The following is a 19,369-nucleotide window of genomic DNA, read 5'->3' on the forward strand; positions in this document are numbered from 1 at the left end:
TAGAACCTATGAATGGTCTGTAAGACAGATATGATGAATTGCTCTCTGTGACAGTAAAGAAACTGCTTAAAAAGTGGCATGGCCAGATATGTAACTTTTAGAGGGTTAGTAAAGTTATGAATCCATTTGGTTGGCCTGAAGGACTTGGATGTTGTTTTTCTTTGTGTGTATGTTTCTCTCTCTGCCATCAACTATAATATTAAGTAGAATAAACTTTACCATGATAAGCTACAGGTACGTAAAAATAAAGTGTCCTTCATCTTCTAAAAATGAATTTGTTCCGGTGCTATAAAATCTCTGTCACATTGATTTCAAAGGCAGACTCCTCTAACACTTTAGGCACTGTTGCTGCTGCAAGATTTATTCACATCACAACCAGAGTATCTCATGTGTCCAAGAAGAGTAAATCCTTTGGCTTTTCCTTCTTGTGACATCCTCAATGCATTAGTTTTCCCATCCACAAACCATAGTATATTAGGAATTAATACAGCTCAGCAACTCAAAACACACAGATCGTCAGTCTCAGTAATCAGCCTGAAGAATTTGAGGACAGTTGTTATTTACAGAAAATGATAAGAGACCCAGCAGAACACTTAACTCTAAATAAACAATGTGGAAACTTCACTACCCGGGAAGTCCTAAGTGGCAAATAGGCAGCTCAGATGTTCCCGAGTGAGGTTTGATTGCGTTCCTGCTGAGGCTTAGCAAAAGCAGAAGACAGGAAAGGGTAAGTGAGAAAGCAGGGGGCCTTTCTCACATGGATTCACTCTCATTTCAGCCAGTGTTTAGCTGTGGTTTGCTAGTTCATTAAAAACGTGTTACAAAAACCGGGCTCAACACTGATCACCAGCTCCACTGCAGCAGCGTGGCCTGTGTTATAGCACAGCTCAGTGACAGGGACCTCATGGCATCTGGCAGCAGCTGGTCTCACTATGAAGGCTACGAAGGGACCTAGCAGGATTTTGCAGCACAGACTGCCAGATAACAGCAAAGTGAGTTCTTCCTTCTCCCATGTTTCCTTCACCAGAGTATTTTTACTGGGCAACACGGGCACATCTCGCTTGCACAGCAAGCAGGCTCATGCTAAAGTGCAACGAGCAAGACAGGCAGCATAAATCCTGTTTTAACAGGAACAGGGCTGTGTAGGTGCTAAATTAAGCATGTGTCCAAGCTACAGCCCAGCCTAAGAAAGAATCATGTAGAGAAGCATCTCATTACAACAGCGAGGAGATTGTAGCCAAACCCCATCTACTTGGAAGCGTGTAGGAACTTACCTCCATCCCGCCCTGCCATTGAGAACTGGAACAAAGAGAGTGAACTGAGGAGTGCCACATGGAGGGTAGTGTTTTAGCACTTTACCTCCCTTTAAACCTGCGTGTGGTTTCTGCTCACCTTCATGATGGAAAAAACACTCACCAACAAGCAGCTGCTATTCACCAGAGGATTTGCAATCAAGCTCTAAATATAGCAAGGTGCCACAACAGAGGGGGTTCCTACACTCCTGTTAACACCAGGAACCAGAGCTTAGTGATGTGAGTGGGCTGATAACAGCTTCTGTCCTTGCACTTTGTGGTTAGATGATGCCAGCTGCTGGATGCCTTCCTGCAGCTTTTCTGATTTAACATTATAACCAGGCAAATATTGGCTAAAATAAAACCATACAGAATTCAGATGTAAAATAGTGAGCACCCCAAGACCAACCCTTGCTGATCTTTGAACTCGGTTGTTACCTTGAAGAAAACCGTCTTCTGAATTTTGGTATGAATCTAATTAATGAATTAATTCCCTGATAATCTGTTCTCTTCTTTGCGCCTCTTTCATGATTAATTTAGTTCCAGTGAATTTCTTTTTCTGACTGCAGAGTGCAAACACATTTCCTGTCCTAATAATCTCCACTTTTGACCCATCATCAGGGACTAAACAAGAGCATACTTTTATTTTCTGAATCTTTACAGAGCACAGGCAAGTTATAGAAAAGCAAGGTGCAAACAAGAAGGGAAATTGTCTTGCCCACTTGTGCCACTACCATAGAGAAGATGGAGGTTAGGGTGGACACCCAGAAGGCGTAAAGGCCTTGAATTAGTTGAAAACTCTGCCTGATTACATCAGGCACAGATCCAGCTAAGAGGACAGTCTTGCAAGGCTGCAAAGTGCACAGAAACATCACTCTATGACAAAAAATCCCACCAAACTCAACAAAAAACCTCAAAAAAACCCCCACCAGAAACTACAGGGATGGGAAAGGTCACCTTCCTCTCTCACAGGTCTCTACACACCCTGCAGGGAAACACTTTAAAAAAAAAAAAAAAAAGAGAGAAGCAAAAGCAAGCCAGTTCCCCTCCCCTAAAAGTAAAACAAAATGTACTGGGGCTTCCTCTGTAACATCCATGGTAGAACAGTGCTGCCAGCAATTAGCATCACAAGCCTTCCTTCTGATGCCACAGTGTGTCAAGGACATTTTTAATGACGGATCAAGGGCACCACTGTTTGTGAGGTGTTTGAGCTGTGCTAACAGCAGCCTTCTTGGCACACAAATCCAGCAGCCCAAAGAGATGCAGTAAAGGCAGGAAAGCACCACAAGCCAGGAGAAATCTCTATGCAAACAGGTGCACTGCTTTCATGGCTGTCCCTGTCATACCTGCAGGGCATCAGCTCTGAAGTCTCACTGAAGATCTTTCTATTGCTTCTATCCCAATAGCTGGTTGCTATTACAGTCACACTGTGAGTGGATGGAAATGGCAGAAACAAAACATGAGGAAAAATATACTGAAAAGGGCAGAGACCTCAACTGATCCTATCCATTATCCCTTCTCAGATAAATTCCAGGCCCTCTGACTGAGTATTCCATTTCTGAGAAACTTCAGGAAGTAGTAGATGTTGCATTACAGAAGAGCCTTAAAGACACCTGACACTGGTGAGGGTAAACTCCTGATGGACCATGGCCTCCAGAGGGACCTGAGCTGGCAGAGGGAACGAAGATCAAACATTATGGAAGGACATGGGGTACACTGCTCCCAACTTCACTGTATCACCAGGTGCTGGGTCATGCATGACTAGATTTCTCAAACAGACTAGGATACAGCCAGCTGCAGCAGCACTGTAGGCTTAGCCTTCAGGCCTTGCTCTCCAAGGACTTTCTCTGCTCAGAGATAAGTCTTTGATCCTGAACAGTACATTTGCACAATAAGAGCTTGGATATGATTTTAAACCATGAGAGAGAAAAGTGAACAAAAGCTGTGTTTCTGCATCTCATGTCTCCAATCTGTTTCTCCTTGAAAGGGGCAAAGACACCTCCGAGACATTGTCAAAGTGCCTAAACCAATTTTTCAGCCTAATCCATTATTTATATTTCCACTCAACCCTTTTATTTTTAATCCTGAGCTCCTGAAATTAGTTTCTGTAGTACTGAGAATCCCTTCCATAAGCTGCAGGGGAAGGCAGGGAGAGGGTTTGAGTCTCGGCCTGCCCATACCCTTCCAATTCCACCTCTAACAGGGACCTTCTGTCTTTTGATCCCTGTTCTGTATCACACAGAAACTATCAGCATCACATCCTCATCTATTTGTTTGTCTCTTTTCTACTTGGTCCTTTCTGGGATATTTAGGTAAGAGCAAGCACTATCTTCAGGCCAGACACATTAACACTGAAACTTAAAAGTTCTCAAAAAAGGACATGACTTTTTATTGGCATGCACTCTCACACTCTGGTGTCCTTCACCAACCCTGTTTGTGGCCAATAATCTTCCAAGACAACTGCTGAAAGGTAAAATTGTTTCTCCAATACAGTTCATCAAACCAGGTGAGGATAGAGCTGATTCATCCAGGAAACTACCACGCTTCTTGAAAATAATAAACCTCAATGACAAGGCACATGGACAGCACTGAAAATATTACAAAACTGTTACTTTAACAAATGCTACACTTACCTTAGCAAAAACCATCCTGAATTCTTGTCTTCCTATGTCTTAAAAAAGTACCACATAAATAAACAGGGTCCAAAGCAGGTGGTAAAAATATTTAGAGACATAGGAAGACTAAAAAAAATAGGCATCTTTCATGACTAGATGCATGAGAAGGAAGGTGATAGTTGTTTATGAAATACCTGGCAATTTGGGCATTCCCAATTATTCTGTGTTACAGCAGAGGATAAAGGTGCATTTACAAAGGTGAAAGACCAGCTGATGAAAGGAAATATTCTCTCTTTCCACACAACATGCAGCTAATCTATAAAACTCACAAGACAGCAGGGTGTAGCCAGGAGCAATGTGAGATTCAGAAAGCATTAACCAGTCATGAAAATGAGAGCACTGGAACATTTCATTAGATAGAATTATTGTTATTCTAATTATTCTGAAAAGCTACAAATTCTCATGTTCCCAGGTATAAATAAATCACTATCTGAAGACAGAAAGTCATTCCCCCAGAGGTGGGGGCATTCTGTAATTGTCCACTATGGAAATTTATTGTATCCCTCTTTGAAATCTCCAGTGCTGAGCACTGACAGAAGGGACACTCGACTGTATTAAAATACTACACTGGATCGTCACTTGTGATTCACTTATTCATAAATGAAAACACAAGTTGTGCACAAAAAAATAACTATTAAGTCTAGGAAAAACCTGACAAGATAAATCCAGGTAGCAACTCTTTACCCAAAATCTTGGCTGCCCCCTGCAGTTCAATGGAAGATGAGACAGAGTTTTATTATTTGAAATGGGTGTTTACTTTCTCTTTGAATTGCATAGGACTTTTATCTTTTAATGAGATGCTGGTACTTTTTGGAGGATGCTATAAAATGGTATCTTCAGAAAAAATTCTGAAGTATAGCATGATGTAAAAACTTGTTGGGTAGACTAGACAGAAGAAATAGATTAGACAGAGAAATAGAGAACAGATGCTTTCTATTCTTCCCCTTATTCTTAATTTCTGATTATACTGGCCTGATAGCAGAATCTTTTCCTGGCATTCAGCTACTTCTATTGCTTATTCTACCTTACAAGTCCAAATCCTCAAACTCATGTTGAAATAGGGATTTAAGGCAGTAAATAACTGTTAACACTTAAAAGGAAGCCATTATAGATTAAATGGTGAATAATGTGCCATAGATAAAGCTGCTGTTTACATATTTTTAAATAGTTAGGGATACATTTTAAAGTCTAACCATAAAGCATGCTACTGTTACTCTAAAAATGAAACTTGATCTTCCAGAAATTTAAGTTTTACTCCAGTTAAAACCCACAAGTTTTCTCAGGAACAAATAGAAACAGGAATGCGAGATGGAACAGGGCAGGGTACACTCCCAAATAGACACAAAGGGAATGCTTTTTCTTTTCTCACACTGTTCTTTCTCCCTCCTGCTCTGACAGCAGCCCTTGCCCTGGCACATTGACTTCCTTTAGCATTCATGGTCCAGACAGCAACTGCCTGAACCCTCAGCATCTTCCCAGAGACCCAAGAACAGAAGGAAATGACAATTTTTCCTTGGGAAAGTTCACGAGAAACAGAGTTGGTTTCCCACTTGTTTTGGTCATTGTATCTCAATCCAATTCTTTCAGTCACAGTTTTCCATAGCATTCTGCCAATACCTCTATACCTCTTAACATCCTTTCCCACTTCTTTACCACTATTTCCAGCCCCATGTGCACACTGAGTCCTTCCAACACATCACAGGTCCATCTGCAGTGTTCCAGTCTGGAATTAGTCCCACACTTCTCATGTTGCACTGTGACAGTGATGAGAAAGTGGCAGTGCCCTGACCTGGACTTCTCCTGGAGAAGATTCCTTAACTGTGCTGCACTGCTAAGTGCTACAGACTGACCAGGGCCGAAAAGAAACGGGTCCCCATCTTGTATTGAAAGAGAACTTTCTCCACATTCATTTGAATTTCATCTGGGATTTTTAGCTCAAGTATATTTCTGCTCTGCAGACAAAAAATGAAAGGCTAAGTATTAATTTCATGTGCATCTTCCCCCTCACATTCTTCTAGTCTCAGCTCCACTCTAATTCTCACAAGCTCTTTTTGCCAACATCACATTTAACGTACACGTCCTAATAAATCCGTATGGCTTCTGAGAGAATGCAATGAATTACCAGAGGTTACAAGGGACTGGCTTTCACATTTGTACCTCTGTGCATAAGCACTCATCCACACTGGTACACATGTGTGCTGGGCCCTGGAACAACAGCCTGCACGTATTTATCTCACGTCTCCCACAATACCTCTGCCACGTCTCCCTGTACAATATCTAGAGAGGCAGCAAGAGGCAGAGTCTGTGTGTGAGTCACAGCCACAATACACTGAACAGCCGGAGCCTCTGACAGAATATACAATACAGCTGAGGTGTCAGTGGAGGTGGCTTTGGAGTACTTTAAAATGCTGTTCAAGTGCCAACTTTCACCTGCAAATATGACACTTTGCTCGCCCACCCGCTTTCCTTCCAGGCTATGCGCTCCTTTTACTGCAACTTGACAGCTTTAATTATGAATTTCTATGCCTTCTCTATCCTTTTAACCATTTAGTGTCTCATTTGCCTTGCTAAGTTCTTTGATATGCTCCTTGATAGCAGCCATACGCTGTCACCACAGTACAGGAGGCCTATCCAGGCTCTCATTTGTAGGCTGGGCATCAGAGCAAAAGGACCTGCAGCACAGTATTTGCCTCGAAAGCAGAAATCTCTGCTCTTGTGTTCCCCTTGCAAAGAAAGGAGGCAGCGATGAGGACACAATGAGACTATGAGCATCATTACATCAAAATAATTTGGGATCCTTTAGCTCTTATTGTCTGAATAACTTATACAGGTGCAAACATCTGATCTGGTCAAAAACTGGGTCCCAGTGGTAGCTTTACAGGGAATTCAGCTCCTTGTAGCCCTGATGACAGGTAACCTATCTTAGACAGTGGCAATGTGTGCACTACTGTCTCCACCACATCCTGCTGTGCAGGACTATGAGGTTCTGATGCACCTGATGGGTGAGATGTTCTGTTCTGTGCCATCTCACAGATCACTGGCATTCATTTTGGTTTGCTTCTAAATTCTGTGATGTTTGGACATCTGAACCGTTGTGTTGGATCCAAGAGGGTAGAACTCTACATGGTGAAGTGTTTAATATAGATAATGCAGATCTAAGTCTCTTGTTCCTGTGTTCTACGTCACATGATTAACTCTCCAAAACACAGGCCAGCCAACTTAGTTTAATTTTCACCTACATGACCATGTTACTCAAAAGTCTCAGGTGGGAGCTGCGGACACATTAATTAGAGGTCACCTCAAGTAACAATAGCAATAAAGAGAACAGCTCAGAGAAAAAATACACAAGTTCCTGGAAAATGAGCTTTCTTCTAAAAGGCTGGAAGTGCGTTTCATCTAACTACCATGCAACTCAGTCATTCCATTGCTTCTCCTGCCTGAAAGAAGGTCCTGTAGTGTGTACTGGTATGAAAGATCTGACAGTTCTCTGGTTTTCACAAGTGCCTGGTTATTTTGGAACTCTAGGAACACCAGCTGGAAAAATTCCCCAAGGAAATAGTAAATAATCAAGATCCTTGAAAGAGTCTTATTGTTTATCCATGGTTCCCAACAGCCTGAAGACACAAGTACTCCCACCACAGTTATACCTTGTTCATCCATATCCTCTTAATAATGTCAAACAACTGAAAGCAAAGGACAGGGATCATCAGTAGAGTTACACTGACAAAGTTGTCTCCTCCTGCTATTGTGCCCGATCCCCAAATCAAATGCAACCAGTGTTCAGCTACTGCTGCAGTGTACATATAGTCTATCTAAGGCTATATATGGTCCTCTGAACCTCCCTCTTCAGCACTGGACCTGTGACATGTTCAGTCTGAAATCCCACCTCTGCCTGCATTCAAAATGACCAATAGTATAAACAGAACTGATCCTCTCACCATCCTTTGTATCATCTTAGAAAAAACAACATCTATTCTATTCTGGTATCAGCACTATCCTGGTCTCTATAAGGGCCATCTCAGAGGAAACAGTACATCCTTCATATTGCATTCCTTTGGGAAACACTCCATAAATGGGAATCACTTCTGGACCGCTGATAGCCTTTAACTTTATTTTCCTACCCCAGCATGTGAAGAGCCCCAGTTGCTTTCATATTTCGAGTTAGATCTTAAGGGAAAAGGACAGCAGCACAGAAATACAGATGCTCCGAATCAATACAAAAATGTCTAATACCAGACAGCACCATAGTGATATGCCTCACAGAAAGGGCATTGCAGAGCCCATTTGTTCTGCTGGATATATACAAGTTCATTATCTGTAGTCCAGTCAGATCTGTACAAGTACAGTAATTTGAATAACCTCAGACAGATACGATAGCAAGCAGTGCTTCTGTGCATGTTTGAAGTTCCTTCTATGATAGCTTTCCCTTCCATTTGTTCTTTTCTTCTCCTTCCTTTTCTGCATCTATTTAAATTGCTATTATTAGCTAAGAAATGATAAATTAATTACCTCTGAAGTAAGCATGAATACTCATATCCAGCCTGGCGTAGCTGGGGCTGGCATTTGATAACAGTCAACAGAAGCTATGCAGCTCACAAAGTATTTCAGAATAATAAAATTCAATAGGAGGAAAATAGGGACAGCTCCAGAAAGTGTTAATGAAAAGTTTCTGAATTCCAGCAGCTCACCTGTGAACAGCTACATGAAAGCCTCCTGAATACCAAATATATTCATTATAGGCTGTATTGCTTGGCTGAACCTCCAAAGAATTCTCTGGGCTCATATTCCCACAATAGCAAAGGAGAGAGGCACAACTGCAGGATAAGAAGGATGAAGGGGTGGGTGGAAGAAGGTTCACATTTTTATTTAGAAAACAATATTACCAAGGCATATAACAACAATAAAATCTAAAACCTGAAACAGATCCAAGCTCAGTTTCTGAGGTCTTTTCCTCTTGATAACAGAGGCAGCAATTCTTTAGGTCAGATCCTGGCAGGGTGAGAAGGTACCACTCTTTTGCAACATCAGTATGAAAAATCACTGGAGACTGTTATGAAAACAGTCAAAGTTAAGGCATTTCCTGAACTGATCCTAAATGGTTACAGCAACGTGAGACTGTTCCAAAGCCCAGCTTCAGTGACTCTTACACCTGTCACGTTGCATTAATGTTGGACTGTGCTCTCACAAGTGTTATACCAAATGCATTAGAAACCCTTTTTGCCCCATGTTCTGCACTGCCATAGTAACATGTAGTTTGGCTTACTTAGGTAAGTGCAGTCCCACAGCACTTTTCTCTTCAGCATCCAAATATGGGAATACCACATCCAGAGATGCTCATATAGCATTAGAAATTTCACATTCCTTTACCAACAATAAAATTTGTGACTAAGTGAAGAAATGGAATCAATAAACAACCTCCTCTTCTGAAAGCTGCCACAAAGTATTTGATGTCTGCAGGTGATCAAGGTTAAAAATGCACCAAATATTTACTCATGGAAAAATGAAACTTCAGTCAGATAGAAATCTGAATCAAAATGGTCAAATAACTCCTGCTGGTATTAGATTTACTAAATCATGAAAGAGTACTTGTGCCTTCAGTCATATGTCAGAGGATTCCCCAGAGCCCAACTGTGCAGTCTGCCTCACGGGACTGCATGCTGTGGTCACAGCCTTCATTGAGAGGTGATGGGGTATTTTGCAGGGTTGAGTACGGTTTTGCACTTAAACCCTTGAGCTGAAATTTGTTTCAATTTGTACAGTCAAAACCACCAGGCAAGGGAACCATTTTCCATCACTGCACGCAGACATAACACCACATTTCTGCTATTCAAAGATGTACTGAAGATGTCCCAGATGAAGCATGCACATTTTGCTCCATCTGCATTATTTTGTGGTTTGAACTGTCCTCTTTTTTGTTTCCTTCATCTCCTCAAAATCACCTTAATTTGATCTGAATCACCTTTTGGCCACACAGCTTAAAAGATGAGAGAAATTGCTTGCTCAGCCATAATCAGGGGAAGGTGCACTATAGAGAAAGATGTGAAATCCAGCAGTTCAATACTATCCAGGATCATGATAGTGCATCAATGTGGTACAGAAGAACAGCAAGCGCAGTTCCAAATGATCTGCAAATCCTTGTCAATTCTTGGATTTGCCACCCATGCGCTGAGCAATCTAACTGTTCAGTGTATTGAAAATGAAAAGATTACATTTGGACAAAGGACCAGAACAATGAATAAGCTGCCTGCTTTTGATTAATAGCAGAGCTAGACATATCTCCTCCCCATCTGGCTTGGAGAGAGATTTGGCTCTGCTTAAGAAAGGTAAGAAATAATGAAGAAATGCACAAGATGAGTAATATCTGAGTCAGCAGAAAATGACTACACAAAAGCCTGTGTCAACACAGATGTCTCATGAACAAATGGCTACAATTGCTGCAGTATATGTAAAACATTTCCTAGCACGACTTGGAGGGCAGAAAAAAAAGAAAATGAAGGAACGTACCATCAGTTCAAACCATGAGGAAGAAGGGGACGATACCTACAGAGGGGGGATTGCTCTTGCTTTCTCTCTCTCTCAAACCTGCTTTATGTGAACAGTCACTTCCCATCCTCCTTGTGGTCATGACAAATGTGAAGCTACCTGGACAGCATTGACTTAAAACTTAATTACTTTTATAGCAAATGAGGCATGAAACCTATTATCAAAAAACATGATGTCCGAAGTACAAGCTGTATTTCATTTTCCCAGCACAGAGCTTCTGAATGCCAGAATTGACTGCAAGGTATGGGGGGATGCTGGAAACTCAAAATCAGTAATTCTTCCTAGGGCATGACAATCGTGTCTTGTGAGGAAAAGTCAGAGAGGGTAGAATAAATTGCTTTTATGAGCACTTGACACTTGGCTTTGTTTTATGAAGGTGGCTGCAAAGCCCAAAAAATTCTCCACGTACTTGGCCTTTGACCTTGGCAGAGTGGTCCATAAGACCAACTCTATTCAATGCTGGTGGGAAAAGGGCTTTTTGATGCAGAAAAACACTCAAATATCCCTTGTGAAAAGAAAAGCCACAACAACTCAGTCCCTAAGGAGGTCTTGTGCAACATGAGGGTGGATAGTGCCAGAATAAGCATGAGAGTGAATATGCAATGTGCCAGGAGCCCAGGTTGTTAATTAAAACACCAACTAATACCCAGAGCAATTTAACCCCTCTTCCTTGCTGTCACACATTGTAGCTCTAATACACATTCTATATGTGCTGCATCTTGTACTTTTCTCCACTTCTTGGCATGTTCATGAGACAGCTGCCATACAGACACATTGAAAACAGTGACACAGAGCTGTTAGGCCGACTTCATGATGTCCAAGGATTTCCTGAATTTAAGGGAAATACTTTGCTGTCTCAATAGCTGTACAGCCCCACTGATGGAAGTTCAGCCCCTCTCCCTTATTTTCGGATTCAGCTACTTTGCCTATTTGCCTCTGCTCTGAACTTATTCCAAGAGTTACCACGCTCATGCTTGTAAATGATTCCATTTGTAGTTGACAATTTAGGGGAAAGAGAGACTGTGAAGTGGGGACAGGAAGACATTCTTGCCTATGTACCAAACAAACTGCGTTTAGTTAGGTCTTCTAAGGGCTTCTTTCATGTCTTTTTGGCTCACTGGAGACAGTACACTGTATACAATGGACCTGATCTGGTGTGAGAAATCTCCCATTCACACAGGACGCTTCCATTAGACCAGTCACTTTCCTGACAGCTATTACCTCGCTCCAATTTACTGACCACTGACTCTGAGAGAGCTCTATAAAGTGCACAGCAAATAGTTTATTCCAGGGAAGCAGGCAGGGTCCACCCTGCTCCTTCATCCCCTTCACAGCAGCGGTGAAAGCATAAGGCTGCACCATACCCAGAGCAGAAAGAGCCTGAAGAGGAAAATTAGAAGACATATACAGTTATGAACCTTGACAGGTGAAAACGTTTGCTGTCGGAGGAGATGCTGAGACGCCAAGTCAATGCCACGCACACCAGACATGAGGGCAAAGAGAGACAAATGCAGGACATGAACTGCAGGGATTTCACAACAGAAGAGACCTCTGGCTCCACAGATTTTGATCTCTGTACCTTTTCAATGAGATATTTCATCTGGGAGTCAGCTTTATCCAGTGCTGGATTAACTTCTTGTTCCACAGCTTGACCTGTCACCCAGAGTACTACAGAGATGGGCACTCACAGACTGATATATAGGAAACACATTAGTTTGAAATAGATGTATTTAACATGAGCACTGTGCGATGCCTCACACAGCTCACAGCTTAATTTCAGCTTGATTTTTACAAAATAAACACCTAACAGCTAAATAAAGCTTGCATTCTTGTCAAGGTTGAGCAACACTAGTACTTTTCTCTTGATATTGGTGAATACTGCTCTTGTAAGAATCACTCATATTTGTATCTTTTTCTAGATATTTCAGCAGGACATTTTTTGGGACACACTTTCACATTAGCTACAGTAAGAGCCATTACCTCAACTTCAATATCCATTGTGCATACAATTTCCTAGGGCCAGGACAGTGCAGACTTCTGGAATAGGGGTAGTCTGCAAGCTGTTCAAAGCCACCACTGTTTACCATGAAAAGCACATAAGAAAAAAATTGCACAAGGTAACTGTCCAGATTTTATCTGTGTTATAACTGAAGAACCCCACATCAGACTCTACTTTGGCAAATGTACATAAAAATGTAGGTATTTTCATTCACACCTACTCATTTTCTGAAGCAGAGAGTGTAGAAAGCATGCAAGGATACTGTGCCCTTTTGTGGTAACACCAGAAGAAAACAGAACTAATTTTAAACTACAAACAGTTCATTCTTCTTAAACTGGTGGGTCTAGTCTAGGAAGCAGCAGAGTATAATTTCCATTGATGTAATGATATACCAGCAATAAGCTGTGAGGCTCTGGTGACCTCCTTGTGCTACCTCAAAGAGCTAGATTACACTTAATCTTGCAGAATGAGGCCTAGAGTTTCTAAATCATGTTATTAAAATCCTTTTATAGTCTGCAAAAATTGCTCCCTACGCTGCAGTACTTAAAAAGTGTCACCCTTATAAGAGATCCTCTCCATGAAGGATCTGTGTGGACAGAACCCCATCTGACACCCCAGTGAGCAGGAAAATGTTTCCTGCTGGGCATTTTTCTGGGGCAGTACCATCCCCATCCTCCAGTAACCAGTTTGGATAGAAAAATGGAAAATCACTGGAAAATGGAAACCAGGTACTTCTATTTCATTGTTTTTCTCCACAAGGTTGGCTGTAGGGCACGGACCCACTGTTTTAGTAGTTTCTTTAGGAGTCATTTACATCTTCACTTCTGATTACTCTCAATACACTGCAGTTCGCAAGATGCAAATCTCAGCCATAAGGAAAGTCCATTTCTGCAGATTTAAACCCAAAGCATATCCCCACAAACTTGATTCCCACAGGAAAATGCTCTATATACGACTAGGACTGACCTTTGTGCCCGGTCTGTTATCTCCTCCTCCAGATCTAGCAGGAGTGCTGCCTGAGCCATCACCTCCTTGCTGCAGGGCAGGGATTTGAGGTGCAGAATCAGCAACCCAAGGCAAAACTTGCTTCCCATCTCCTCCAGCTCTTGAGTTCCCAGCTGCAGGCCCTAATGGAGAGAGGCAGAAGGTTTCAGTGCTAAATGTGCATTTTGCAGGTACATGACAAGGGTCAGGCTTGTTTTGCAGGATAACTTCTAGTTTCCCTCCTTCTCTGAACCAGGGGTTCGTTAGTGATTCCTACATACGGAAATTTCCCCTAGAGAATCTTTGTAAGTTAACTGACAGCACGTGGTCTCCAGAAGCTAAAATAGCCTGTGTTTTACAAATGGGGAAACAGAGGCAAGTAGTTTAAATACCTCAACTACATTTGCAAAAGAAGTAATTTTAAGAGCTAGACTTGGGACCCAAAAGAACACAACTGTAAATCCACTTTTACAAATCATCAGGACTCAGTTTTTCTTTCTCTTTGTAGACAAGTCATCTCCCTAAGCAGTGGGGGAAAAAAATAGGTTCTAAACACTGGGCAGTGGCAAAGACGGAAAATGAAACTGGGCAAGGGGAGAAAAGGGAGGAAGAGATCTTTAACAAGTTATGAATTGTTTTTTAAGAAAATCAATTGCAAAGTAATTGCAAAATAACAAACACCTCTAAGGAATTTCTCAGTCTGTTAAAAGCTGATGGCACAAACAGGGTTTGGATTATCAACATCATCTTTCAAGAAAGGCATCTTCCAAGCTGTGGATTCCTGTTGATTATGAACAGTCTGTGTTTGTCTTTTCACTAATTAAAAAAAATAAAGCTCTAGCAAAGATCTTTGCACCAAGGGCCGACATTGGAGCAAGTCAGTGTAATCAATGGCAGTTTCATGCATCTGCTGAGAGGAGGTCAGGAGACAAACAAGGATCAGATATACCAAAAAGAAACTAACACTGTAAAATCTCTCATGTTTAGCTTTTAGTGACTGCATCACATGCACTCTTTAATGTTAACATATCAGGGGCTGGATCAATTGTTGCCTCTGCCAGTACCAGCCCTATGTGTTTTTGCAGCACAAAACATCTCTGCAGCCAACCTCCTGTGAGAGTTCCAGCTCCATTCCCAGGCTGTTTCCTTGGCAACTCTCGGGAGTCCAAATTAAGTCCTGGCCCCAGCCTTGTGCATGGTGTGAGCTCCATGCCAGCACAGCCTGCACTTGACTCTCTGCTAGATATTTGTTAGTGAACGCCTCATGGGTAGTGAAGCCGTACATGTCCAGTAATCCATGACAGGGGACTGAGAAATCATATGTTGATTTTTTTTTTAATGAAGTTGTTGTATTTATAAAATGCTTTGGGACCAAGCAGCTCTGAATAGCTGAAAGATTATTTCTTATATCAAAAACAGACAGGTGGATGGAAGAAAGAAGTGATTTCTACCAAAAACTTCTGCAGTCCTCTTGCAAAGCTTTTTGCTACATTTTTGTTAGAGGACACAAACTACTTGGACAGCACCACCATTATTTCACCTCTAGCAAGTCCAGCATATGCAAATATCGTCTGGCACAAAAAACACCTTCTGTGATCACAAATAAGTTTTCCTATGGAAATGATATTGTAATTCACTTTCTTTTCTGATGCCCCGTGAGCGAAGCATGAACCCCTAATTATGATGAACATAATCTAGAGCTCCAATATGTACTGAGTGGCTGCACAACTAGTGAAGTGCAGGACCTGCACAGAAGAGCACATAGACAATCTGAGAAAACATAGCTAGACAGGGTCTAGGGCCTCAGGAAAACTGAGTTTTACTCAGAACACTCTCTTCAGTGTTTTATCGTGGTGAGCAAATATCTGACATCATTTTTTCTCTCCTCCTCTTTACCTTCGCTGCAAGCTTTGCCCAGCAAGGTCCGGGTATAATGTAGCAATAATTAATAATAAGAAGAAAACAGAGGGAGAAGCTTATAGAAACTGAGGGTCATTAACACAAAACAAAGAGAATGCTCAGCAGCTCTGCATAGATTCCTAAATGCTTTATTATTTTACTTTAAAAGACTTAAGATGTTTTAGTGTGGCAGAGTTACAATCAGCAGGCAGAAGTGGTGACAATTCCGAGTGAAAATATGTCATTTCCACAGCAAGAGTGTTATTTTCTCAGGGGCAGAAAATACAAAGAACATCTTGAGGCTTTCCCTGGGGTTCATCTCAGGGTCTTGCTTCCAAGATTAAGGTAACATACTAAATAGCTATCAATCCAGGAGACGTGAATAGTAACTGTGCTAAAACTCAGCCTGTGGCTTTATGACTCCCTAGAGCTTTATTCAGGATATGAAGAGGCCTTAAGAAACTATGAGCAGAGAAATAATAATAATAAAATTGTAATACACCTCAGAAGCCTCAGTAATTGTTCATGCACTGTAGTTAGCTGCTGTGTGATGGACCCATATTGCTTTGATACCAGAGAGCTCAGGAGTAACAGCTGGAAACTCAGCTAGAGGATTACCTGTTAACACATTTTATGCACTTCAAACACAGACAGAGTTTCATTTTATTTTAACTCAGATCACTCTCTCCCTCTCCTTCGTCCCTCCTCAGTTCTCAGCAGAGGGTGGAGCTGGAGGTGAAGAGCAGTAACACCATTAAACTGAAGATGTAGGCTAGAGATGACATATTGAACTAACAATATTGATGGCATCTGCCAGCAATGTCAGAAGCTGGTGTAGTGGTTAATAATCAGTCCCATTTGCATTGCTGAAAGGGAATCCCGATCTCCAGGAATTTCCCTTGTAGCCACGTAGCACAAAAATTTGTAAAAATTTTGAGATTGTGCTTAGAGTTCATAACTCACAGTTATGAAAATATTCTATAATAAAGACAAGAAAGAAGAAAAGAAGGGTAGAAGTGGTGCACTTTGGTTTGGTTAAGAAGCTGGTAGGAAGCAAACCTTCCATGACAGCAAAGCTGTCTCGGTTTTACAGGTAGTGCCAGCACACAGTCAGTTTGCCACAGCTGTACAGGAGGAAGCTGCTCTGCCTGACAGCCTGCCTGACCTCCCCTGCAGTGTCCTGCCAGTCTGGATTCTCAGTGACCCCATCTTTCTCTCTAGCATGATGCTTTACAGCTCTCTCCCCTCCTTTGGTCACATCTGTGTGAGCAGCGGAGCATGGTGCAAAATCTCCCATGCCAACAGAACCTAAGCAAATTCTGAAGTAGGAAACAGCATCCCTGCACCAGAAAGCTGCAGACCAGCTTATCAGTCCTTAGTCCGGCCTCAGAAACATGCTAACTAAGCCATCCTGCTTTGATGATCAGCTCACATCTCCACACAGGTTTTGCTCTCTGTTACATCGAAGTAGCAGCCTGGACCAGCATCAGCTTGATGCATCGCGTTCCACTGCACAATACAAATTGGTCCCTTGGGCCCTGTCATGCAATAATCTTTTGCAGACATCATGTTAAGGGATAATAGGTTAATTGTTTCCTGGCTATTATAGAGAATAATGGAGCTGAACAACTTTTCTTAATCTCTTTTCACATTTTCATACAGCAACAGACAGAATGGGCAGGAGGTGATGCCTAATAACAGTCCAAGTTTGAGATGTATTTATTTTTCATGGCAAGCAACAAATTTCAGAGGTAGGCAACACAGCCAATCAGGTAAATGAATCAGCACTTGGTCTAGTTAAACAAATTCATTTTTTCCTTTTCTGACAAAACTGTTGCTAGTGTAACTGCTGGGACAGTAGGATGCTCACCTGTATCTTTTAATTGGCACTGTCTGTAATACAAAACAGGGCAGCAGGAAAAAAAAGGAGGAAAAAGAGACTTATCATTTGGCCACAACATTGTCAATGCAAATTTTCCTAAACAAAATTGATCAAATTGTATTGGAAAAACAGTTCGTTCATGCAGTGCTGATGCATCAAATAAATATCCACAACTAAATGTTTCCAATATTTCTCAACTTGTCCTCAAAATACTTCCCAGGCTAATTGACAATGAAATGGAAAAACTTTGTTATTCATTACTCATATTCTTTAAATACTCCATCAGCCAAAGGCAGCATTAATTCTACAACACAGATATTGTTGAAGAAGGTGGAAAGACTCCAGGAGTTAAATTAGACATTTATCCACAGGGGGAATGAGGAATACAATAAAATTAGAACTGGAAGATACTAATAAATACAGGTAGAGAGAAAATTTCAGAGGGATCAATTGTTTCCTAAAAGGGGCTTTTGGCATTCAGCACAGTCACTTCAGTGGCTCTCCCACCTTAGGTCACTGTTCAGTCCTTGGGGCAAGAGCTTTTCCCTGCAAACTCACTTCCAGTCAACACATATACATACACGCTTACAGAATATTCTCTGCATCTCAATAGCTTTACACATGCACAATGGTTATGCCCTAAGGCTGGGTATAAATAAATTGACAGTCTGGTTTCTCACTAATTCCATCAGTGAGCTCTCCTTCAGAATACTAATCAAAAGCATTTGCAGGCTCTAGAGGACAAACCAGGGAGATGAATGAACCATTTGGTGCCTAGTGTCTGTAGCCTTAATTTTAGCTTGAGCCAGCCCTGAAGGTTACTGTCCTTTCAGCCCCTGTGAATGAAAATATGCAGACACCTGCTGGAAAAGTGGTTATTTAGACAACCAAGACAGCAGGGAATAAGCCAGGTTTCCTCATGCCCCATAGATCCCTAAGCAGCAGGTACAACATTCAAAATAGATGAAGTGGAGGGGATGTGGATGGCTATTTGGACCAAAACATTTCAAGAAGATTAAGTGAGCAGAAAAGGCTGAGGATGCAAGGAAAGAAAATAGGCTAGCAGGAATTTCTAGAAAGAAAGATGAGAGGGACTGGAGTTAGACACAGAAGATAAAAGGATGGGAGAGATAAAAGGTTGAGAAAGAAGGAAGGGTTGTTGAGGTCAGTGGATGCTGATACAGAGGAAAGATAGCAAGAAGAAAGCTAATGGAAACCTTGACCATCTTCACACCCTTGGAGAGGCGTGCCTTGCTCTGAATGTCTGTCCTCATTACATCTGAAACTCTGGCCACATGGTGAGGAAAAAAGGCCCAGCTCGCTTTGAATCCCCTCACAAAACTTTTGCTGAGCTCAGTTGGTGTTTTGGCCAAGCAAACTTTGACAGTACAGAAGCCCAGAAGTGATTATTGTTTTAATCATTCAAATGGGCTGTTACAGATGTGTACGTCACAGGCAACACTGTTCAAGGAATGGAGCAAACGGGAAGATGAAATATCTGCTTCCTCCAATCTGCTGGAGAAAGTGTCCTGAACAAACTGCTCATAGGAGAACTGGGGATTTAACAAAAAAAACTGGTTACCAAGTTCTCCAGAAAAACAGTTATTTAGATTATGAATTCTCCAGATCTACTGTGGGGAGAGGTTTTCTCCTTCTTTCCACTGACAAGTTATTTGTCTGACATTTCCATCTCCACACCTTTCCCTCACAGTGTTTCCACAGCTGCTTCCTTTCTCTGTTTTCTCCCAGCATCCTTTCTCCCTTCCTTAATCAGCTCCCATAAATGACTCAGCACATGACAGGTTCATCATGTGTTGAAAGAGTCAAATTATATTAGTGTCGCACATGAGCTCAATACTTTGCTTGGCCACTCTACCCCACACACTGTTACCTCATATTTTATGTCAACAATTTACAAACTACACAGAACTGCAGGGGTGGATTTAACTTCCCACCTCCTCAAAGACTGTACACACACACACAGAGGTACTAGTTGGACAGGGAATAATTCCATGGCCATTGGATGCTGTTAAACCTGGTCTGAACTGGTGTATGAGACTGAAGGTGGTACAGGGCACCAGAAAGCCCAGCTTTG

The 19,369-nt window shown here is 41.7% G+C and overlaps 1 protein-coding gene across 1 annotated transcript in view; it reads right to left on the reverse strand.

The window, feature by feature from the left end:
• The window catches only part of AGBL1 (ATP/GTP binding protein like 1), a 249,726-nt gene that overhangs the window by 70,514 nt on the left and 159,843 nt on the right, over nucleotides 1–19,369 (reverse strand). Inside the window, exon 20 of the mRNA XM_027688705.1 lies at nucleotides 13,476–13,636. Coding sequence (XP_027544506.1) covers nucleotides 13,476–13,636 — 161 coding nt within the window. The remainder of the gene's footprint in view (nucleotides 1–13,475; nucleotides 13,637–19,369) is intronic.

The sequence above is a fragment of the Neopelma chrysocephalum genome, unplaced genomic scaffold (assembly GCF_003984885.1).
Source record: "Neopelma chrysocephalum unplaced genomic scaffold, ASM398488v2 Primary Assembly neopelma1_75, whole genome shotgun sequence".
Lineage (NCBI taxonomy): Eukaryota > Metazoa > Chordata > Aves > Passeriformes > Pipridae > Neopelma > Neopelma chrysocephalum.